Here is a 25142-nt window from a genome sequence, read left to right on the forward strand (position 1 = left end):
CACCAGCCTACATAGGTAATATTTAGTTTTCTAAGAGTCACATTAAAAAATGCAAATTAATTTAACAGCATACTTCATTTAACCTAAATGTATTCCATGTACTATCATTTCAACAAAATCAGTATAATAATCAATGATATTTTAATTTTCTTTTAAAAATCATTTTAAATTTTTTGAATGAAGTGTTTGATATTTATATTTTATACTGACAGCACACCTCTTATTGGATTAATTACATTTCAAATGCTGAATAGGAATATGTGACTACATGACTACTTGTCACCATATTGGCTAGTGCTTGTGTAGATCACTCAGATCCTGGAAAGAACTCAGATAACTATTATTTGTTGAGTGCTTACTTTGTGGATGGCACTGCTATGAGATGTAAATGCCCTGCTTGAGATGAATCATCTCAGAAGATTGTACCAACATCCCTGTAAGATGAACAATAGCATCATCTCCTTTGGACTCATTAAGAAAGTAAGATTTGAGCTGGCAGTAATTTGCATAAAGATGCAGTGACAGTCCAGCATCTAGATCTCTAATCTGATTCTAGAGCCCATGCCCTTACCCACTTAATCCAGAGCACTTAATCTTCTGCACTTAATCCAGAGCAGAGGGCTCTCTGAGGGAAGCAAGTCCTCATTCCTCACAGAGGACAGGAGAGATAATTCCCTGTGAAGGGAAGAAACCACCAATATCTGACACTAAATTTCAAATTTCTTTTTAGGTCATGTAGCCTTCCTAATGATATCCTTAAGGAGTGGTCTCCTTTGGCAGTACCTTCAAGAATTACAGTGACGTTTAGTGGGGAAGGTGAGGGACGCTGCGCACAAATGTGACAGAATCCCAAAGAAAAGGGACATCTGAGTCAGCGGGAGTGGAAGTCTGGAGTTTTGGAGGTGCCTTGGGTTGAGCTATGGCACTCTGAGGGATCCTCAAGCTCCTCCCATGAGTCCAGCCTTCCATAGCCTCGTGGGGTGAGGGCTTGAACATGGGACTAGCAAACTCCTGTGCCCTCCTCTCTCATCTCAACAGCACTTGAGGCTTTGGTTTTACAAATCCCCTTTCTATTGTGGGCTGTAACTGAGCCAGAATAAGAGGCTCAGATTTATTTTGAAAAGCTACATGATCTCCTTGCCTTCTTCAGAGTTCGATTCTTGCTTACCAAGTTTCTATACTTTTCAGGTGTAGCCCAGGATTTCAGTAATCATAGTAACAATAAGAGTGTGAAAGCTAATTGAAGGCATGGTGCTTAAGAAGACAGGGTTTGCACTCAGAATGCAGTGGCTGGCTTTGTCCCTGCAGGCTTTGTCACCTAGACAAAAGCACTTGAACTAGGAACCTCAGTTTCTTCTGAGCAAAAAGGAAAGATTGATGACAGTACTGGCCTCACAGGGCTGTCATAGGCATCATGTAAAAGAGTAAGTTACAGTTTGTACATCGGCACCATTGAGAAAATATCTGTTAAATGTTAAACTTTTAAATCATTATTGGCCTTCTTCCCCTTATATTTCACTATTGTTTGCTGAAACAGAAGTCATTTGATCCTTTCACTTACTTTTCTTACCAACAGTTTTTAAAGTGCCCCTTCTACATTTGGGGGCTTTCTTTAGCATTTTTACAGGCCCAGTATATTCCAAGGTTTAGCCCTTCTAACATTCTAATGTCATTTTGATGTCACTAATATTTCCCTTAGCTTTATTAACCTTCTCTCTGAATTTTTGCAAGACCTTAAAACATGTACTCATAAGAAAACTCTCTGTACAGTTCCATGAGTCGTTAGAAACTTCTTTCTATCAAATCTACCTTGAAGTTCCTGCAATTTGGGGTTCAGAATTTCTTTTTTGGGAGAGTCTGCATCTTAAAATCCTTTTTAAAATTTTTGTGCTCATAGTTTTATTTGAGTCCTTTGGACAGGGACTGGCAGACTAAGATATCACTTTGTATGACTTGGTCATGCAAATTGTGCTCATAACATTTAATTTGAATAACCACAAACTATATATGTACCACTTTCAACAATAAGCCTATAAAAATCCTTCTCAAGAAATTTTGTCCATGGCTTTTCTCTGACCCTTTGGGAACTGACCGTTTTGAAGTTGAGGTGCAAGTTTAGCTCAGCTCACAGTGTCTGTCACAAACATTAAAGGAACTTGAAGGAAAACCTGATAGTACCTGAACCTTCATGGGTGTTTCCCACTTTTGACCTGTGTTCACCTGGGGACAAGACACATTCTTAGAACTCAGCCTCCAGATATAGCTCCAGTGTCATGGTGACTTAATGAGAAATAGTTGTGCCCAATGGTTTAATGAAAAGTGAATGTTTTTTCTAAAGATTTGAGGGAAGAAGGAAGTGGAAAGTCACATCTTACATCAAACAATTGCACTTAATCATGTTCCTCATTAGGCCATTAGACACATTGTTTTTTCTTAATGTCATTCTCCACTTTTCTGTGTCATCTTTATAGAATTTTCCTCTTAAACACAAGACTTTCTAATTTTATTTCGAGATAATTCATGTTTTTCATGTTAGCCTTACTAAGTTTAGCAAATCAAAAGTCTAAGGGTTGGAAAAGTAGCGATTACATATTGATGCCAAACAGGGTTGCAGGGGACAGAATCTCAGTTAATGCCACCAAAATTGCTTTCTGCCAGTGCTGTTCATTTCTGCACTAATGACAAATAACTTCACATTTGTGAAACTTTGTCTTGGGATAGTAGCTTCTTCCCCTGCTTTCTTTATGATTCAAATATGAATGCACCATCAGTAGAATTTTCCAGATAGATCTTTAACTTTTACTTGAATGAAATTTCTGTAAAGTATTTGCACAGCTGAAATCCTCATTCATATTATACCTTTGTGATTTTTTTATTGAAATGTAATATAAATGCAATAAAATGTTCAGATTAGAAGTGTGTATTTTGATGGATGCTTATTAAAACACAAATACTTGCATCAGTGTGGAAAGTTTCTCTACCCCTTTCATTTGTTTTGTTCCACTTACACTCCCAAACCTCACCAGAAGCAGCCATTCATCTTTTCCATCACAGTTTACTTTATCCTTCTCTAATAGTTTGTATAAATGGTATCATATGTACTTTTTATGTTGTCATTCAGGATAATGTCAGAGTTTTGCTCTTCTGTGACTGAATAATTTCATTGTATGAATATAGCACATTTTATTTGTCCAATCTTCTGCTGATGATCATCAGTATTTGTTGGTTGATAGACTTTCTACTATTATTTATAGTGCCACTATGAACATTCTTGTGCTAGGATATTCTTGGGGGGGGGGAAAACAGCTTTCACTTCTTTGGTTATACCATTGAGGATAAAATTGCTAGGTCATAGGGTAGATAAAGGTTTATAAAAATCTTAGAACAGATTGTGCCATTTCCCAGTTGCTAGCTGTATGTAAATATGAGGTGCTTAATACTCCTAACAACATTGAGTGTTTTCAATCTTTTTTGTTCTGGCAGTTTTGGTGTGCATGTGGTGGTATCTCCTTAATTTAGTTTGCATTTCTCCAGTGACTGATGTTAAGTGGACCCCAACCCCATTGTGAAAGGGTAATAGACTTTCTTCCTGGGGTAGAAATGCATGGTCCATGTCCTCCAGCACTTTGAGTGGGTTTACCATGCTCTCTAGATCCATCTGTATTCTTGTGCCTCCCTGAACTACCCACCACATGTTTAGGTGCACAAGGTTGTGATGTTTAATGGGAATATGAATGTATGGGAATCCACTGTATTTTGAAGCTTATACAACTTTGATGTAGGTTTCTATGTCCTTTTTAATATCAAACTGACTTCTTTTGAAGATAATTGAATGCTGTACTCTACTGGAGCTCCTCCATCTAACACATTTTCTGCTATTTATAATATCTTACCTCACTTCTTTTGTTATGTTTCAGGTTCCATTCTGTACAGTGGTATGATGTTATTTCCCACAATGTTCCCAAGTATTTGCTCCTATGTATTACCGAGCATATCTTCAGTATTGCTTCTTTTTGTCCTATCATTCAATATCATTTTCTCCATCTAGTACATATTACATATTGGTATGTTTCTTTCCTTTCCTTTCATTTTAAGCTTGAAGTATACCCTATAATTATTTGTTGAGTGTTAAGTGCTGTGATAATGTGCAACCCCTACCAAATTGTCGTGTTGCTGTTGATTGAAGGTCAGTAGGATATGTTCAAGGAATTGTTTCAAGTCATGTTAACTCAGTTACACTTAGTTAACTCTATTTTCCTAGCAGATCATCTGAGAAACTCCTTTGCTGATAAATTTCATGTCTTAAAAAAGAAAAAAAATTAAGTAAATAATGGGAGGGTCTGCAATTCTGGCTCTAAAAGAATACATTTATGAGGCAATTTGGATTGAGTACAGAGCCAGTGTGATATAGATGTGAGTCCACTCACTGGAACCATGAGGTGATATGCTGCAATTGACTGAGGAGGGTATCTAATTAAAGCAGGCATCTGGGACTTTTATCTATTTTTAGTCCTTTGAATGTTAGTTATAAAATCTCAAACTCCCCATGTCAAGCCCTTGAGCAATTTGCTAGCCAATGAGCTGCAGTTTGTAGTTGGTGAAGAGTTGAGCCTCCCCTGGACTGTGGTTTGATTGATGCAGGTATTGCATTGGCCTCCGTGATCTATTGAGGTGCTCTAGGAAGCCCTGGGTAATGCAGGGCTCTTGCTTAGATTTCCTACTGGCTATTTATTCCTTTGATTTAAGAGAAACTGTCTTTAAAAGCAAGTCTCTCCAGTGAACAGATAACGCAGTATGTCACATACCTTATGGCATTATGCGTCAAGGATACTTAAATTTGCACTGGTTCAATGAGACTACATTCTATTTAATTTTATTTTTTCCTGTTAGATTTTATTTATAAAAGAAATGTATTGTTATAAAATTTTACATAGAGTATATATAGTATAGAAAGTTAAAACATTTCTTTCAAGTCTGCCCCAGGACTATCAGGAGTAGTTATTATGAAGAAATTGGCATAAATACTTCCTGGTCTGGTTTTGCATGTCACAGAGACACACACACAGACACCCACATCTAAATGTGCATGCAGTACAGTCCTTCATATCTTCAGGTTCCACATCTGTGCATTCATGCAAATGAAAAATACTTAGAGAAGAATTGCATTATTAAATATGTGCAGATTTTTTTTCTTATCATTATTCCTTAAACAATATAGTGAAATACTTAGTTACATAGCACTACACTGTATTAAGTATCATAAGTAGTCTAGACATGACTTAAGATGTATGAGACCATCACACAGGTCATATGCAAATACTGCACCATTTTATATAAAGGACTTTAGCATCCATAGATTTTGATATTTGATTGGGGGGGGTTCTAGAACCAGTATACCCAAGGGACCAGTTTATATTTTTATGCAACTTGCCTTTGCCACTTGATATTTTTCCTATGTTGTTAAGTATTTATGTCCCTCGTCATAATAGTTGCTTAATATACATGGTAAGGACAATATTAATTAGTTTAATCATTTCCTTTTTTAAGGTTCTTTAGGATTTTTTCCCCTTTTAACATATAGTATTATGGTAGGGCATCTACCATTCTCAAATAATTTTGAAGAGAACATCTTTCTGCACCATGGTTCAAAAGTCAATATTTTAATATGATCCCTTGGATTGAACTTGTTGAATCCAAGTATTGTGCCATTTGAGTTTCTTTAATAGTGACCAGATGTGACTGTTTCTTCACTTTCTTGCCTGTACTAAATATTTTAATTTTTTTAAAAATTTACCAACTGGTAAGAGAATTGGAGGCTTCTGCTGTTTATATTTTATGTCTATTATCATTTTTGGGAGTTAATTTATCTAACAGATATTTATTGAGTTACATTATGTGCTAAAAAAAGTTTTAGACACTTAGAATGTAACAAAAAAGCAATCAAACTCATTTTTCTGGTACTTACATTTGATGGGAACAGAGAGAAAATGGATAATTAAAGAAAAAATAGACATCAAAGACTGATAGTTGTTGTGAAGAAATATAAAGCAGTTTCAGAGAAAAGAGAAAATAGTGAAGGGATGCGTGAGAGTGTGTGCTGCTTTTAATATGAAAGTTGAAAAAGTTATTTCCTGTGTGGTGATATTTGACTAGAGATTTAAGTAAAGTAGAAGAGTGTTGCTCTCTGGGAAAAGTGTTTCAAGCAGAGAAACATCAATTGCAAAGAAAGTCCTTTGGCACCAGGCACCACGGTGCTTAGGATGTTCCCCAAGGCAGCAGAGAACTTCTTACACAGAGGAGCGTGAGGCAAGGGAGAGGGGCAGGAGGTGAGTGTGAGAGTCAGCCAGGACAGAACCAGAGGATGCAGAGATGTGTTAACCAGGCAGAGGTTTGACATTCATGAGTGGGATGGGATGCCTGACTTCTCTGAGCATCTTTGCAGCCTGGTAGTGAACCAAGGGCACTGACAATATGAATATTAAACTCAGAGGCAGACAATAAAGACAACATTTTAGAGAATTCACAAACAGCAATAAAATCAATTAAAAAGTAGAGGTCAAGAGATTAGAGGTTGCTGGGGGTTAGTGGTGGGAAGGTTTGGGTGTGACTAAAAAGAGGTTGTACATGAGGCCCTTGTGGTGATAGGATAATTCTTTATTGAGATCCTGGTGCCAGCTACACAAATCTGTACAGGCAATAACACTGCATAGAAACATATATACCAGAATGTCTGTGAAACTGGTGAAACCTGAGTAAGTCTGTAGATTGTACTAATGTCAACTTCCTCTTTTTAATATCATGCTATGGTTATAAAAGATGTTAACATGAGGTTTAAAGTATCTGGGAACTTCATGTACCTTATTATTTTTTGATAACTTCCTGTGAATCTATAATTACCTCAAAATAAAATGTGAAAAAATTTTATTTTTTCTACAATTCTTAATGAATTTGTCTACAATTCTTAATGAATTTGTCACACAAAGTACTCCTCTGGGACAGGCCACTACATGTCCCCATCTTTCGTACTTGGTTTCACAGAGTGTTACTTACATTTTTTGTCTCTCAAACTTTTCTTCTAAGTATTCAGGTACTAGATATGGTAAATTCAAGACAATATAAATCAAGACATAGAAATAGTTATAGGTTTTTAAAGTTTTCTTAGCTGTAGATGAGCACAATACCTTTATTTTATTTATTTTTATGTGGTGCTGAGGATCAAACCCAGTCTAGATAAGCACTCTACCACTGAGCTAAAACCCTAGCCCCATACCTATAATTTTGTTTTAAAGTTGTAACCACAAAATTCCTACATAGAGTCTTGTCATATATCACACTCAATATTCTGATAAACAGTATTCCAATGATACTTTAATCCAGTGAAAGAATTGTTATAAAATATAGCAGATCATTCGAAACAAAATGTAAAGAAAGTATCAGTCTATGTTCTGCTGTTATAACAGAAACTATAGACTGGGTGATTTTTAATTACCAGTAATTGGTAACAAAAACATTCCTTCTCTGATAATAATCAATTACTGAATAATTTAGACAGGAATTTACTTGTTCTGGAACCTGGGGATTCTAATAACAAGGTGCTGGTACCTGAAGAGGGCCTTCTTGTTATATCATAACATGACAGAAGGGCAAAAGTTGGAGAACCATAATCAATCCCCTCCTGTAACAGTCCATACATGGATGATGGCATTAGTCCATACATGAGTGGTGGGTGGGCTCATGACATAAGCATGTCTTAAAGATCTCCCTCTACTGAGTACTATCATAATGACGTAAAATTTCAATATGTGTTTTGGAGAGGACATGCACTCAGACCATATTGTTAAACTCTGAGAAATTAAAGACAATACCTAAAACCTTGCCTATTATACTATCTTGTAGTTTTTATTTGATAGTCTTGAATTTTCTAGACAATAGTCACATATAAGCAGCAATATCTATTTTTTATCCTATAATCTTTGAAACTATTTTCTTTTCTGGGTTATTGTCCTGGGTGGGAAAACTAGTAGTGTTAGGTTGTAGTATGTTATCTGGTATCCCTTCTTTGTTTCTGACTTAACCAGTTTTTCACTTCTAAGTATGATTTGGTTGTGATGTAATGGTGGTGGTTTGATTTCTTTGGGAGATTTGGGTGGTTGATTTTCGATGTCTGTGTAGTTAACAAGCAAAGATGAGTTTTTGAGTTTTCTCCCTCCATCTAGAGATGAAGTAAGTTATACCAATAAATATCCCAGTATTGAAACCATCCTTACATTTTTTGGGGGCGGGGAGTCTTATTTACTACCAAGGTATGTATAATTGACCAAAAGGCACCAAGAGCATTGTGGATACCCTGGAACCTTGAAATATGAACCACCAGGAAAAAAGAAAGACAGTACTGAATATCAGTTTCACAGTTAGGCCCCAGTTATTTCAGGATTAATTATTATTTCTCATCACAACCCTGATCTTTCCGTCTGTGAACATCTACCTCATATGCAATTGGTACTATGCATATGGATGCCTGACTCTGTACCTGTTTTGTAGTGGAACTCTATTTTCATGTGCATATCTAATTCTTCCAGCCAAATTATGAGCTCACCAAGATGTTCATGCAGCCTCTTCTCTGGCATTTTGTACCAGTGCCTAGAAAAAGGGCTGGTCATTAATAATAACTGCTTTGCCTCAAGGAAGCAGGCAGAAGGGTGAAAGGGGGATTTTATAGCTCATCACTTTTATTTCAATTAATCTCAGCTGGCATGTCTTTTTTGATAGTGTTAAGGAGTCTTATTTAACAGTGTATAAAGGAGGTATTTTCTGTTTTCAGAATATTTTCTTTTATGAACATATTCTTTCCTTTTTCAATTACACTATTTATTGATGAGGTTATAAAATGTAAGCGGCCCAATGTGGGTACTTCAACACTTTTCTACTTAAGATTTTTGGCTCGGTATCATTAACAAATAAATTTAACATTCTGAACTTTAATCCATGCCTCTGTTAAACTCAGCCTTCATCCCACTAGTCATTTTGTCCATTCTATATTAGAATCTTCTTTCTTTTTTTCTCACTGTCTAGAAGCTATTTGTTTTAATTATAAAAAGAAGAACACTGGATTGCTCTTTGGGAGATTCTGGACATTGCTCTGAGGCTAAATTTTAGACAAGTGACTTTAATTTTCTGTCTGTTTCTTCAGTAAAGTAGTATGTTACCATAAGTAATCCTGGATCCCAAAGTTTCATTAGGGGGTAGATTAAAATTTTTGATTCAAAAAATTTCCATTTTATTGGAATTAACCATTATACTATCAGCCATGTAGCACAATGTGGAATTCACTCCCTGTTTTAAACAGAGGAATAAATGTCCGAACATACATTTCCTTATTCTAAATCCCTTTGATCTTCTCATGATGCCTAGCAGCCGTTGTGATTCAGTTTGTACCATTTACAAATGTAGTGAGGGATAGGGTGGAAGGCAGTGAAGAATGGCTGCAGGATTTTTGGACCAGAGAATCTCACACTTCTCTTTCCATTTTCGCTCTCATTAGCGCATGACTTTTTTTTCTTTTTTGTATGTCAATGGTAACACATTTATTTCTATTTCTTTTTATGTTTACAGACTGCATTTTGATTCATTGTACACAAATGAGGTCCATTATTTCATTTCTATGGTTTTATATGATATAGATTCATACCACTCATGTAATCATACACGTACATAGGGTAATGATGTCTTTCTCATTCCACCGTTTTTGATGCTGTTATTGATTAGTTCTTCCATCTACTGTGTTTTCATTGGTGTGGGATTTTTTTTTAAAAACTAGACATCTATATTTGATGTATTCATATATACTAGGATGATTTTATTTTTCAGAGTTCTGAATTAACATTAAAACAAGTCCCAACTTAAAAATGCATGCCTAAAAGGATGCCTTCTAATTTCCAGATGGAACTTTTAAACTAACCTGACCCTACAATACACATGACCATTGGCGGCATACGTGAGTTATCAGTTGAATTAGAAAAATGTCCCCTCTGGGTGGAAGTTAGAAAGAGATGCCTTTCTGAGCACAAACTAGATTGCACAGCTTGGCAAGAAGAGAGTGGGCTGAATTTCAATCCCTGGTTGTCTCCGTGGTTAGGTGAACTTTTGCAGGCAACCTGTACCACCATGTGGGGGACCCTGTCCCTCAGGATTTTCAGGCATCTTCATTTTCTTTCAGATGTGCCTCCAATCTTGCTATCACACTTCCCTTCCTGCTCCTTTTTGTTTTAGTATTAGGACTGAATTCAGATGACCATATTAAAGTCATTATTTTTTGAGTTCTAACTATCTGCTTGTCAGAATTAGAAGGACCTGGATTTCGCAAGATGAGCAGGACAGAGTGCTCTTATGAACTCTGTGTTACAGGGGATCTAACTTGATGCACACGTTACTGTCTAAATATCTACACAGTGTACCCAGTGTTTCATCATGGATATAATGTTTATTTTAAATTGTGTATTTTTAAATAAAGCAAGTCATTTTTTTTTCTTGGATATATGCACTTGAGTAGCTGAAAACATGCTAATAATGATTCTCTGGTAGAAGTAAATGAACCAGTCCTAAAAACAGTTTTTGAAACCTAATTGGGAAGGGAAGAAGTGCTGTTCATGGAGAACATCATTATCTGCAAGATGAAGTATAGGAGAATTGGGGTATCATTGTATAAATTAAGCATTTTAATTTTAATATGTTTTGAACAAGAGGCAGTATGAATGTACGAACTAAGCATTTGATAGGGAGGTTGAAACTATTTCTTACACTAGCTCTTGATCCCAGACAAGTCATATGACCACTCAATGCCTTGATTTTCTCAGCTGTAAAAACAGGATATTTTATAATCTGGGTGTGATGATTTTTTTTATTCTAAGATTCTGAAAGGAAGCATATCCCGATGGGGAAAGGTGTTCCAGGGAGGCTACTACTTTCTTTAGGATCTGGTTTGTACTGTTTGAGACATAAGCTTCTTGTGCCAAGCAAGTATCAATCAGATAAGCTTTAACAGCAAAATTTTCTCTGAAAATATAGCAGTAGATGTCAGGTTATTTAGTATTATAGATATAAAACAATCTGGATTAAAAATGACTGATATAATTAGTTGATGATATTAATAAGCCGAGGTTGGGTATTGCATGTCACCTGGCAGGATATGGTCCTGTCTTGTTTTCAAGATCCCATTGTTAGACTGCATTAATGTTTGGAGTACATGTTGTTTGGGTTCTTTAGTGGTGAATTTGGAGGCAAGATGGTTTCGGACAGTTAATGCTGATGGCTCTCAGATGAGGTGCTTCATTATCTGTATCCCTCAAAGGGAGACCCTTAAATCTCCCTGACTTTCATGCCAAGCAGAATTCTTTTTTGTAAAGATCTTGAGCTGCCAAAGGTCTGAATATTATCTGCACAGATAAGACTACTATTCTATTCACATTCCCCGTCCCCAAATACTATTTATAAGCATATTTAATCTCTGAGCTTCATTAGTTTGAACAAAACAATATTTATTAGAGCACCACAATTAAAAAAATAAATAATAGAACAGCTGCTTCAACTATATTCCTTTTTATGTTATAAAAGGTCTGCATTACCTTGAAAAGTTCAATTCTTGTGCAATTTTAAAAAAGGGTAATAACACTGGCAGAATTAATGCTTACTTGCATTTGAGAACTTATAAATACATCCATGCTACTTTTAATATGGAATTATCTAAGTGCAGTTTGAAATAAAATTATTATTTTTTCATTATTTTATGCTTTATCTCTAAAATTAAGATTTCAAGAGACACTTAAAATATTAAAAATTTAAATCATTTTTCTCTGCTATATGTATTTATACAAAGTTAAAGAGTCTGCAACTTGTCAAGACAGCTTTTGTAGTACGACAGCTACTTAAGCTAAAAAAAATAATCCATACAATTCTGCAGCCTATTAGTTGTTTATTATCCTTATTCTCCACATGCATCAGAATTCTACCAGAAAATACCATAACTTACTGGTTAATATTCTGTCTCCTGCTCATTACAGTGAAAATATCAGTACATAGATTCTAACTTCAAGCAAAACACAACAATTGAGAAGCACTGTAGTCAAATTAAAAGATACTTTTCAGCTTATACTGATAGAAGTGTGCAATACAATCCCAGAGTTGCCCATCCTTGACAACTTGAAGGAGTCTAATACAGTGGTAAAGAGAAACTGGCCTCACATTCTCTGGGTTTGAGTCTTGACTCTGCCATTTACAAATTATAGAAACTTGAATTTTTAGACTTTAGTTTTCTAAACTGGAGATATTCATTGTACTTTCTCATAGAATTGTTTTATTTTCTAAATCATATTGTATTTGTAAATTGCTTAGCATACAAAGCATTCAACATGTGTTTCAGCCAATTCTTTTTCAGTGGGGAGCAGATATCACCCTGAAAAAGACAAAAGTTTGTTCTTAAGGTGAAATAAAATCTTATACCTCTAATATTTAAAAAATAAGTATACTTTCATATGCAGATATACAATATATCTGTATTGCAAAAGTGTCATGAGGGAGGGGGAGATTATTATGGAAAAATTGTTTATAAAGTTTCTTTTGGGACTAGATAATGAAACAAAGGTGAGAAACTGCATGGTCTAATCTATTCATTTTATTGAAGCTCTGTTGCTCAGAGATTTGTTGGGTTCACACAGGTAGTAGCAGACTCTGTGTTTAATGGGTTTTTAATTAAAGCATTTTGCCAATTGGCCTTTTAAAATTATACTTTATAAATTATTCAGAGGATTGACTCCAACTTGCTAATCATAAAGCTTTTGAAAAGTTAGAATTCTTCTCGTACTCTGCCTCATTCCTAATTCTGACCTGCTACTCTGTCTTGGTTCCATCTTAGGTTACATTGTTGTAGACAAGTTGGAAGTTACCAGTATTGGCCTTGACATACTGAAGAACTATACAAAGGAGGGCTTTTAATAAATGAATGGGCCCAGAGGAAGTAGCTTTCATCTAGTTTTGCAAAGCAGTGGCTTTGGTTTGTAATTTTTGTAAAAACTACACCTTTTCTGATAAAAATTTATTATGTAATTCCTCATTCAAAAGAATGAATTATTCTTCATTTTGAAAATTGTTATAAAAGCTCTTGTTCCTATCCTTACTGGTGAATCCCACGAGCCTTCCTTTGAAGTTGAATTAACTTGCTCAGTCCAAACTGATTTGCAAATTTAAAGTAGCACATGCTAACAAGAACATTAGGTACAGGGAGATTTTCTGTTTCCCTTCTTTTAAAAAAGGTTTGTGTACATATTTACTTTAGAGACTCAGTTCTTTCTGGACTCCTGAAGTAATCCTAAAGTAATCCTCACATATCTCTCTTACCCACTCTTCTAGCCCCTGCCTCCCCTTAAGCATTGGAATTTGTGGTGCTGTTCTTAAAGTCAGCATTGTTTAAGAATATGGATTCCCACTTCTTGGTACCATTAGTTAACATTTCAATTCAAGTATTCCCATGTTGAGATACTAGTTTTCTAAACCAACACAGGTAAAGGTCTGTCTTGGTTGGTTCTCCTCAATGGGTAACAGGGCATCTCCTGTTCAGTCTGAAATCTGGAGACCTATCTGCTTCCCTCACCTTTCTTAACATGATCTTCCTGTTCGCTTTACCTCCACACACAACTCTTGCCTCAACCATGTTTAGAATTTAAAAAAAAAAATCAAATTTTCATTCTAGTTTCTGCCTATTGGTCTTAGAGACATTTTACCTACTTCTGTCCTTTCTCAGTTGATGATGAAAAAGTTTATTTTAGTGATAAGATGTGTGGTGAAAGGTGAGCTTTGCAAACAGGTACCACCCCTTCCCCAGCTTCAGTGCTGCCTTAAATGTGTATATGTATGTGTATATATATATTGTTGTTGTTGTTGTCGTTATTGGCACTTTCAGCCAGACTTAAGGGTGAGGGAGAAGGTTTATTATGAACTTTGATCTTTAGAAATTGTCCTACAACTAAATTTTATTTTATTTTAAAAACATTTCATTGTTTATTGGTGCATTATAATTGTACATAAGAGTGGGATTTATTACACCATATCCGTACATACATATAACATGGTTTGATCAATCTCATTTCCCATTTAAAGCAAAAATAATAGTTATAAGCCAGTTACATCCACTGTTTCCTAAATCATTAGAAAAAAATCATGCATAACTTTCAGAATCACCACAAAAACACCCACCTAGATCCTCCTCTTCCTTTAATAACACATTCCTGAGATCTGGCATTTACTGTTAATATTTTTAAACTTAGATTTATGTTTTATAACACGTCAAAAAATTTTTGGAGTAGGGTGAGGTTTTACATGTCTATAGTCCCAGACACTCAGGAGTTTGAGGCAGGAGGATCATGAGCTTGAGGAGGTGAGCCTGGGGAACTTAGCAAACTCTGTCTCAAAATTAAAAATAGTAAGGGTTGGAGATATAACTCAATGGCAGAGTGGCCCTAGATTCAATCCCCAGCTCCATGTACACATGCACACAAATTAGAAGCAGACACGTTCATTTTTTTCCCCTAATTATTGCTGTAACAGTTTTTTCTATCATAATCTTTATTGCAAATACAAAGCCATCGTATAGTGTAATACTGAAGGTAGGGGCTATTAAGAGCCCTAGACTTGTGTTTGTCACTTATTGCCCTTGTCACTTTAGACAAATAAATTATTCTGTTATTGCATCTAAAATGAAATGATAATTGCAGTTACCTCAGAGAGGCTGTGATGATTAAATGAGAAATTGAATGTAAGTGCTTAGCACAGTGCCTAGCACCAAGTGGGTTGTCAGTGTTTATTAGCTGTTATTATTAACATTAATCAGTTAAATAGGTATTTTGTTCATTCCTAGGAAGACTGGCTCTCATTTAGCTCTTGTCATTGTTCCTGTGGAAAATGAATTCCAGCTTTCAAAGCACTGAGTATAAAAAGGACTCTTGGTCTAAAACACTTTAAAAGCTACGCTTCCCCTGACATTACATATTTCTGCCATTGATATGTTTGAAGATAACTCTGTTCTTTTACCTGCCTTTCTGCCTTTCCACCTTTACTCTTTGCCCGACCACTTCCCCATCTCTCACTTACCTCCCTTCCCTTCACTCTCATCAGTAATGGTATTTTTAACTTTGTAAAGTGTAAAAGATGCCATTTAGGTCAGCTCTTATTCTTTCCATTCTCTCTTATCCTCCTTTTAGCCCTTAACTGAAAGTCTATGAAACAATCCCAAAGAACTTTTCAAAAGAAAGCCAGAAGGGAGAATATGTAATAGAAATAGATAAATATAGGATTTAATGTTACAATATTTCTTATTTAATTATGTAATTGTTGGCTGTTGAGTCTAATCACTTTATAAAATTACATGCATATTTCATTTATTTGGACTTTATTTTTATTGTAAACATTTTTTCCATTTTTCCTATAACGTTGTTACTCAGTAGCATAGGGAATTCACTAGTCAATAGGCATTTTCTAATTGGCTGTATGAAATGAATGAAATTTGGAAACTTTTTGAAATGTGTCCAAATTTCACATAATTATTTCTAATTGCAGGAATTATTTTTAGGTATTAAATCTGCTGTGCACACACACATCCTGCCAAATTGTACTATGCAGTACTTTGCCAAGAGGGTCACAATATGGCTAAAATTAAATTTTATTAAGTGTAATAGGATGAGTTGTGATTTAATTCTTTAAGCTGACTATAAGTGCTAAAAGACAGATTGGCTTTTATTCTATCTACTAAGTTACAAGAATGATACAGTATTTGCAAATCCCTGTGGCAAAAGGCAACTGAAATAATGCATGAAGCTTTGTGAAGGAAAATAGCTTCATGGTTAAAATTGTAATATTATTTATCTTTCCCCTTCACCCAGTTGACTCCTTCAGTCTGTAGAGGAGCCTATTTATTTTAGTAGTAGGTGGATTGAGTTTCTGCCAAGTCAGTGTACTCCCTAAATGAATATGTCAGAGACAATATTGTTTCTCAAAAATCATTTAGAAAGGAGCATTTTTACATAAGTAGGCGCTTTCATTAGTTTTGAATTAAATTTGAGCAATTGCTGCTTCTATTATGGTTTTTTTCTTGGAGAGGCCTTGGAAGGAGGGTGTCCTGAGTCCTTGAGTAAGAATTTCCTCTGAGGCTTATAGTGCCTGCATTTGATTTGGAAAATTGAAATGAATATAACTCCTTTGTCTAAATTCTTGGTGGAGGTTGGTGTTACTCATGAAATAAAATATCTTATGGAAAGTCAACTGAAAATAGGTTTTATTTGTACAATTATTTAGGTCTCCCTAGTATGGAAAATAGGCTAAGTAATACAGGTTTGAGAACTCCCAAGAAGTGCCATTACCTTAATTTCTTTTCATTTCTAGCTCTTTGAAAATACTGGGGTGGGGGGCATGGAATTGGTATCTTGAGACTAATTCCTCAACCATCTTGAAGAAATTTCTTTCTGTCCTGAAGGAAATACGAGGTCCAGTAGGCCATGACAGAATTACCTCAAACACCTTCTGAATTTTTAAGACTGATTTGATTTTTCATTCAGTAAGAGATATACCAAGAAATAAGAAAGTGCCCTTGACTCCTGTAATAATTCTTTTTGCTTTAAGCAAATATGACTCATTGTGCATAAACTAAGAAGATACATGTTGGTATTAGTTAAAATTAACTAAATAATAATATTGTCCAGTTTTATTTGAATTTCTTTTTGAGAAGTTAAGACTATAAACAAAATAGTGTAAAATGTCCATCAGTAGGGGTGGGAATGATATAGTCTTATTGAATCTTTGGCAACTTGACATTGTTAATGCAAATTCGTTTGGGTTAGAGCTTGATTTAATTTCAAAGAATAAAATGTGAAGCTTCTCATTTATCTTTACAGTGGCAGTAATGCTAATGATTACAACAGGTATTTTTTCTTCTTAATTACAATTCAGTTTGTTTGAATTTGTGTGCTCATCTGAAATCACCTTGTCTTTAAGGAAAATCATGAACTTTATTCATTTCTAGAATTAAGAACAGTATTATATATTTTCAATGTTGAACATATCACCTACCCAGCATATTTTGCCCCTTGTTAATTAGCATTCTGTTCATTGAGTCATTCATTACTTAAGGTGACTTTCCAATCATTTGTACCAGACTTCAACATTTCTTATAAGGCAGGTCAATTTAATCATTTTTTATTGCAAATGAAAAATTCCAGTTTAGCCCCTAAAATATCCAAAATATTAATGACTATTGCAGATGTGCAATCACTTAGAATATTAGAATATATTTCTTAGCATTTAGAGAGATGCTGCTATATAGTAATATGAATTTACTTAAGTGGTGAGTTATTTTAGTAGTTCAATACTTTGTGACCATGTGGAGACTCTAAGGGAAGGGACATTGCTGTCTACAAAATCTAAGTAGCCTGTAAGAATTCAGGTATTTGCTTATCTAGTCCAGCAATCGGTCATCGTAGGAATAATAGAAGGCTTCAAGATGACAGGGTCAGAAAGGCAGCTGGCTAAAGGTGTATGTTACAGACCTGTACTCAGTAGGTGTGCTGACTAAGCAGGGATTCATTGCATCAGAAAAGACAGAATTAATAGAAATAAAGTTGTTTTGAGTAGTAGTTTCAGAGAACAGAATGCAGCTGAATAGAAAAACAGCAATTCCTAAAACAAACATTGTAACTGGTATTTTGCCAAGGGGAAATGAAGACTCAATAAAGAGTCTTCATGTAGAACATGTAGAACACCCAGCTCCTGGTAACCGGGGGATACCCAGACCCTACCCACCCACTGAGATAGTTTTAACAAAACATCAATAGCCATGAGTAAAAGGTGTAACAGTCATAGGAAGCAAAGAAAATTTTGGTCTCACTGTCTCTTTGGTGGGGCAGGTCTGGGGAAGAGTGAGAGTTTTACACCAGCAATGTAGAAGGGGAAGGATTTAGATTTTGTTCGACAGATTAAATTAGATCTAAAGGATTCATGGATACCTCGGACATATCATCTCCCTGGATACCTCTGGTTGTGATCACTGTGATTCATAAGCAAATTATCCATGGTACAGATGACCTCACCTGTCCTGTCTGAAGCCTTCATGTTATGAAAGAAAATACCAAGTACAGGTGAAGGTGAGTTGGCTCAGGTCTAGAGACATGGCTCAGGTCTTGCTTTGCTGTAGACTTGCTCAGGGAACATAGGGGAGCTACCCAAAGTTTTTGGAACTTAGTTTTTCAGTAAAATTGAGTAATTAAACTGAATTACTCTAATGTTCCCTCCCAGCACTAATAGTCAACAGGTGTGGAAATACCTCATGTTCACTCTTTTCTCGAAGATGACCCCCTAGGTAAAGGGAAATGTGACACTGGTAAGTGCTTTGTGACTTACTCATGATTTATTTCTAAAGCAAATGTAGCTTGGAGCAGGAATGGGACAAGGGTCTGTAATAAAGATAGTTTGACCCCAGCACATTGATTCAGTGCCTAGATAAAGCATCTTAGACATGTCACCAGAGACTAGAAAATTTATTGATATGGATTAAGATTCACAGTCCATCAATGCAGCAAGTGCTGAAGAGACAGGACTGCTCTGACAAATGGCTTCCCTTTTACCCCTGTGCCTCTAATATGTCATTCAGTAGTCCCCAGGGATACCCCTCCCTGTTCTTTTTCAGCATATAGTGTCCCTCTCTACTTTCAAATCTTAGGAATATCATTAGCTACGATGTCCAGCATGCTACTAATTGACAGCTAAGTGTTCATCAACAGGGAGAGAAACTTAACTACATAGTCCCTAATATTCCTCAATTGTCCTCCAAAGAAAATACAAGCAGAATAAGCATGTTATCATTGTAGACACAATGTCCTCAACAAATGAAGCTTCAGGAAATGTTTCCCAGTCCTTTCCCAAATGTACTGCTGCCTAGAAGTCTTTCCTGCTCAGACGTTCTGTGGGCTTCAAATGAGATTGAATATGAGTCTACTGTGTACTTGGTAGTTACTCTCTCTGGTGCACTGAATAGTTTCAATGTAGGGCCCATCCTTAAGTGCAGAAGTAGGGGAGGCAACAGGCTCCTGGGTCTTGGATCTCAGGGGTTTGGGTGGTCCTCTGAGCCTTGATCACAGACACTTAAAGTCTGTCTCATGTTGAAAGGAGAAAGCCATGGCAAGGGAAAGGGGCAGCAGTAGAGCTATTTCATCCTCTAGGGTCTCCTGGACTCCCATGTGATTGGTGAAAACTCTCACATAGGCTCCACACAGACAGGGACTTTGTTTTACTCAGTATTGTAGATTCAGCAACTAACTCTCCGTTAACACAGGTATAAAGCAGGTTACTATGCACTGGTTACCAACTTGTGTGAATTCAGAGAAACAGAACAGACTCATATGAAGAAAATTTATTACCCATAGGTAGAAAGCTAGGAATAATAGAAGCCTAAGAGTTATTTAATCCAGCCTGCCATGGTGCCAGAATCCACCCACATGGATGTATTCTCAATTGTGTATGTCCTCCTTGAGTGGCTGATGAAGAATGCTAGAAAGTGACCCATGCTGACTTTGATACGTTGGGAGATATGTGACATTCTAGGCTAATGTTTTGAAGAACATCTTGTTCTAGGGGTACTGGAATGGAGTGTGGGTTGTCCTGGCCAGCTCCCCTTTTATTTCAGGAGATTGCATCCCAGCATATTCTATAGCTTTTCCTAAAAACTATAAGCAAAAAAGGATGAGCAAGAACTAGGTTAGTTTGGGGCCTCCTAAGGAAGTGTTATGCACATGGTAGGCTCTTAAGCAATGAAGTTTAAATGACCAATGAGGAAGTCATATAATAATAAGTCACATCGTTAAGAGCACAGACTTGCTGAGTGCTGTGGTGCACACCTGTAGTCCCAGCAACTCAGGAGGCTAAGGCAGGAGGATAGCAAGTTCAAAGCCAGCCTCAGCAAAAGCGAGGCACTGAGCAACTCAGTGAGACCCTGTCTCTAAATAAGATACAAAGTAGGGCTGGGGATGTGACTCAGTGGCCAAGTACCCCTGAGTTCGATCCCCAGTACCTCTCCATCCCCCAATAAGAGCACAGACTCTGGAGCTCATCTGCCTTGAACCAAATCCCAGCCCCACCATTCACTAGCTGGGAATGTGGAAAAGTGAGAAAAGTGAGCTAACATTTCAGTGCTTCAGTTTCTTTACTTTAAAACTAGAGATAATAACTATGTATCTCAAAGAGAAGTTATTCAGACTTAAGTTATTTAACATTTTATGATAGTTATAACCAGAGCCTGGTGGGGCTAGTAAATGTTTATTAAACAACTAGATTTTTCAGCTGATGAGCCCAACTTCCTTTTCCATCAGTATAAAGGTTTTGTTTTTAAATTAGTTTTTTATCACCATGACCAAGTACCTGACATAATCAACTTAAACGTAGGAAAGATTTATTTTGGTACAGTTTCAGAGGGTTCAGTTCTTGGTTGCATGGCCCTTTGACCTTGGGCCTGTAGTGAGGCAGTACATCCTGGTGGGGAGTATATACTGACAGCAAAGCCACTAATCCGATGGCAGCCAGGAAGCAAAGAGAGGAATGGGCTAAGGTCTCAATATTGCCTTTAAGAGCATGCCCGCAATGACCTAATGTCCTCCAAGTATATCTTCCATTCTAAAGTTTCACCCCCTCCCAATAGTGCCATGAACCAAGGACCAAGCCTTCAATACATGAACTTTGGGTGGGCATTTAAGATCCAAACCATAACATCTCTGTTAATGTGCTACCTGACTTATTGTTTTAGATTAAGAGGTCCTTGAAAGCAAATACCACCCAAGATGGATGCTCAGTGGTTTGAAATGAGTGGCTTACTCAATGAATAACTGTCTTGCATAACTTATCTTCCTCACTCTGGGGGATTATAATCACAAACTCTTTAACTGTCTCTCAGGTTCTTCATGCAGGGTCTTTCAGCTTCGTTTGTACACTACCAGTTCTAATTACTGCAGCCTCTGCAGCCTGTAGTCATTTCTAGAACAGTTTTTGTTTCATCATCTCCTCTCCTCCACCTCCTAGGAGGCTGCCTTTTGCTTTCCCCTAATGTCTCTTCTCTCTCTCTTTCCCTGTCCACTCCGCAAGACAAGCAAATCTAACATTTATATTGGTAATCTTGCTTTGCCCTTGCTTTCATATTGTCAGGTCAAATCCTTTTGGTAAACTTTAAAAAATAATTAATTGCAAACAAAACATTTTTTCCCCCACAACCGCTTTGTTTCTTTCACCTTCATAAACAACTCAAGCTGCCTCATTGTTCATTAGAAACACTTCCCCCCGCCCCAGGTGATAACTTTTTCATCACAATGTTTTGATTTTGCTGTTAGTTTGGTGTTTGTTCGAAGCTGTGCTGGCCAGAGCTGTGATTGATTGCCACCTCTACCAGATTTGACTCTTACATACATGGAAAGGGCAAGGAAGTGAGTAGATGGTATGATTTACCACCTGATCCTTTGTGTTTATAATCTGCTCTTCTGGGTGGAAATGACATATAGAAAATATTTAGGCAATAGTACAAGCCACTTGATGAGATAAAACCTTCTGGACTTAAATCATTTGCTCACAAACTCTGGATCATCCCAAATCATCTTAGCATGGGAATTACTCTATACAAAAGTAGTTTGTTCTGCATTTGGTTGTTCGTTGGTCTATCATTTTCAAGGGCCCTAACTCTGTTATAATGTGCACAAAAATGGCAATGGTATCTTTTCCTTCATGTGTGCATTCTCAGGGTATCCAAAATGGGTCTGCATACAGAGGATCCTTGGTGAAAAACACTGTGGGACAGATGGCCACTGTGGTCCCAGTATGGGTACAGGTGCACACTAGGAAGAGCTGGAAGTTCCTAGTTTGTCCTTCCCTAGGAGGATCCTTGTACCTCTGAGCAACCTCATTAATGAAAATGATTTCCAGCGGCCAGGTCTGCAGTCACAAAGCCTGATTTTTCTTCTTATTCTAAGAACCATTTTTCTTCTGTGTCATTGCCAGCTCCACCCCTCCGGGGAGTCACAGCAGTAGATTGGTTATGCTAAACACTCCACCTCGGGGGTTCTATTTTGATTTTTTTCACAGCAACCCAGCCATTTATATAGTCCAGATAGACTCATCTTAAAACTTTACAAAACCATTTAATTTTGTTTTAAATCATAACTCTGAATAATTTGTATCTATGGTATTTCCAGTGCTCTCTTGCCTTTCCAGGAAATACTCTGCAATGCAGGAATCTCAAGTGCATGCCCTCTGTCACTGTCTTCTTTTCCTTTCCTCACCCAAAATGCAAAGCAGTGTGCATTGGAGAGTGTTGATATTTTGTTTTTATATACTTTTTATTACTGTGAAATTAATGTGAGCAAAGTAGCAAAAGATACAGGTAAAGATAGGAATAGTATTAAGGATGTCCAGAATATGTGACGTAGGCCATTATTTTTTTGTACTTCAGTCTCTAGACCGGTGGAAAATGCATTGTGTTTGGGACCTGCCCCTTCGGCCTCTCAGCTCTGCAGTGTTCCTTGCTCTACAGACTGCATAGTATCTTCCTGGTCAGCCTGGGGCCTGTGCATCCATGAAAACTGCCGTGATCCTCAGGGGAGAAAAGGTGAGTGCCTTGCTTGTGTGTGCTTCATTTACTTCCAGTGTACACACATTTATTCTGCTAGCTAAGTAGCTGATTAAGCCTGCTTAAGACAATATTTGTTTTTAAAATTTAGATAACTAGCTCAAGCCTGACAGCATTCAGGAAGGTAACTGGGGACTTTCCAATGAAGCCTAGAATCCAACCTTGATCGACTTTCCAGTTAGGCTCAGAGCTTATGAAGTGACTGCCATTCAATTGGATATCACAGTGTTTTTTTATATATATATATATATATATATATATATATATATATATATAAAATGGTTACACTGAAGAAATTAGATATTTCTATAATCACATTAGAAGTCAACTGTTTTAATTAGTAATTTATTCCTTTTTAAAATTCCACATTTAACATTTGATGTTATATTTCAGATTCTTAAAAGGGGCATTTTGTATGTCGTATGCTTTTCAATATTGTCCTGATGCTTAAAGTAAAATCTTCAAACCTTTTGTGCCAGCTTGATTTTGTGGATCTTTGCAGTCTAGTTTTCTTTAGTTTTCATTAAATTTCACAAGTCTGTCTTTCTTCTCCATTTTCAGAAACATCTTCACTTTCATTGATGTTTTATTTTCTATTGATATTGTATTCCCTGATGCTGGCGCTAAGAAGAAATATTCCTTTTAGTAAGAGAAATATGATACAGGACATTCCAGAAGTTAGGTGGTTTGTAGAACTGTAATCCTGAGTACTTTACATCCAAGGAAGGAGCACAGGGCTTGGTTCTGCAGTCCTCAAGTTCCCTGCTCCCTGCACAGCTTCACGTCACATTCATTTGAAAACCCCATTTCAGTCATCCCTGGAGTGATCCCAGACATACACGTGTATAACCAGGGTTCACAGCCCATGTCTCCAGACTGCTCACTTCATTCTGACACTTTTTCTAAGGCAGAGGACGAACATGTGTGTTGAATCTTAGGCAAAAAGAAACTTTCATTTTTTTGTCAAACTATGGAAGTATGGGTCTCAATGGAACCTGGGGAGGGGAAGCTCCTGCTACTCCTGTCATTGACATGTAGCTGGAATGTCTCCCAAGCCACTTTAATTTATGTCGGATAAGACCACATTGGCATTAATGTCTTTGGCTTTTTGGTCTACACATACATAATCTGACCTTGTAAGTCTCTTGAAGTTTATTAGGAGACTTCTCAGGAGACTTTCATGTTATTTGAAACAGTGCTTCTGTGTCCAACTGTGCCATACCTATTTACGGTCACCATTTAGAAATCACGTGAGTCTGGATTGAGGATCCCCACCACTTTGGACATGGCTGTCTGTACTTTGCCAAATGGAGTCTTACTTCCCTTGTTTTCAGAGCTGTAGAACTTGCACTGGGCCAAGTGGACTTTATATTACTTGGGGTGCCTGTGGCCAGGAAGGATAGAAATCCAATTCATACTGACTTAGGTCAAAATTAGAGACTTCTTAGCTCATATAGCTAAACATAGAAGGAGCAGCAGGGCTGCATCCAAAAGTGTAAACAAGGTCAGTGGGTCTCAGTCTCTTCCTCTTATTCTTTCTTTGCCTTCGTGATTCTCTTCTTCTCCATCTCTTTGTTCTACTTCTCTCTGTATGCGGTTTAAGGCAGGCTCTCTTCATAGAGTAAAGATCAGCATGGTTTTCATTTTAGATAATAAATAAGTAGTAGGGAATATCTTCCCAATAGTTAAGGAAGAATCCTGGAAGTAACTGTCTCTGGTTGCTTTGGGTCATGTGCTCATTTCTGAGCTCTTGACTCTGGCAGGAGTATGGGCGTCAGTGACCATGTCCAAGTCACAGAGTCTGGAAAGGTACAGCGGCATGCAGCCTCAGAGATTGAGAATGGAGTTGGGGAGAGGTGGCTTGCTCATGGATACTACAAATAAGTAGAAGCAATTCTGGGGGCCAGACTTAATATTATGATGAAAATTAAATAGATATTAATTAAATGCATTATCCCCTTTGTTCTGCTCTATATTTCCACTACTGAAATTTTCCTCATTTTCTCTTTTTCCTAATTTTGTTTTGCTTCTTCAGTCACTTTAGCCCAAATTTTCACCAAACTTCTATGTAAAACTATTCTTTTAAGTTTTTTTCCAGTTTCTTTTTTTTTAGTTTGTTTCTTTTCCACATAACTCGAACTAGTCCCTGCAAATCAGTTGTGAAGCTCACAACTTTCTGACCCATCTTCTATTTTATTCCAAAATGTCTTTACACCAGCCTTTTTCCTCTCTGACCCTTACTGCCCTGCTGTTTAAGTCAACTTCTGAAAATGTACTTTTATCCATCATTCGTAAGACACCACCTGTTATAGGTTGAATTGTGTCCCCTGAAGGATGTGTTCCTATCCTAATCCCCATTATATGTGCTTGTGACAATGTTTGGTCACTGCAGATACAATCAAGTTAAGATGAGATCATACTAGAATGATTGGCATTCTTATGAAAA

General features: G+C 36.8%; 1 protein-coding gene across 3 annotated transcripts in view; it reads left to right on the plus strand.

Moving 5' to 3' along the window:
- The window catches only part of THSD7B (thrombospondin type 1 domain containing 7B), an 842386-nt gene that overhangs the window by 332346 nt on the left and 484898 nt on the right, over positions 1-25142 (plus strand). For all 3 annotated transcript variants that reach the window (XM_079135600.1, XM_079135599.1, XM_079135601.1), the window contains exon 6: positions 22520-22675. In XM_079135600.1, coding sequence (XP_078991726.1) covers positions 22520-22675 — 156 coding nt within the window. The remainder of the gene's footprint in view (positions 1-22519; positions 22676-25142) is intronic.

Source organism: Sciurus vulgaris, assembly GCF_902686455.1.
Source record: "Sciurus vulgaris genome assembly, chromosome: 3".
NCBI lineage: Eukaryota > Metazoa > Chordata > Mammalia > Rodentia > Sciuridae > Sciurus > Sciurus vulgaris.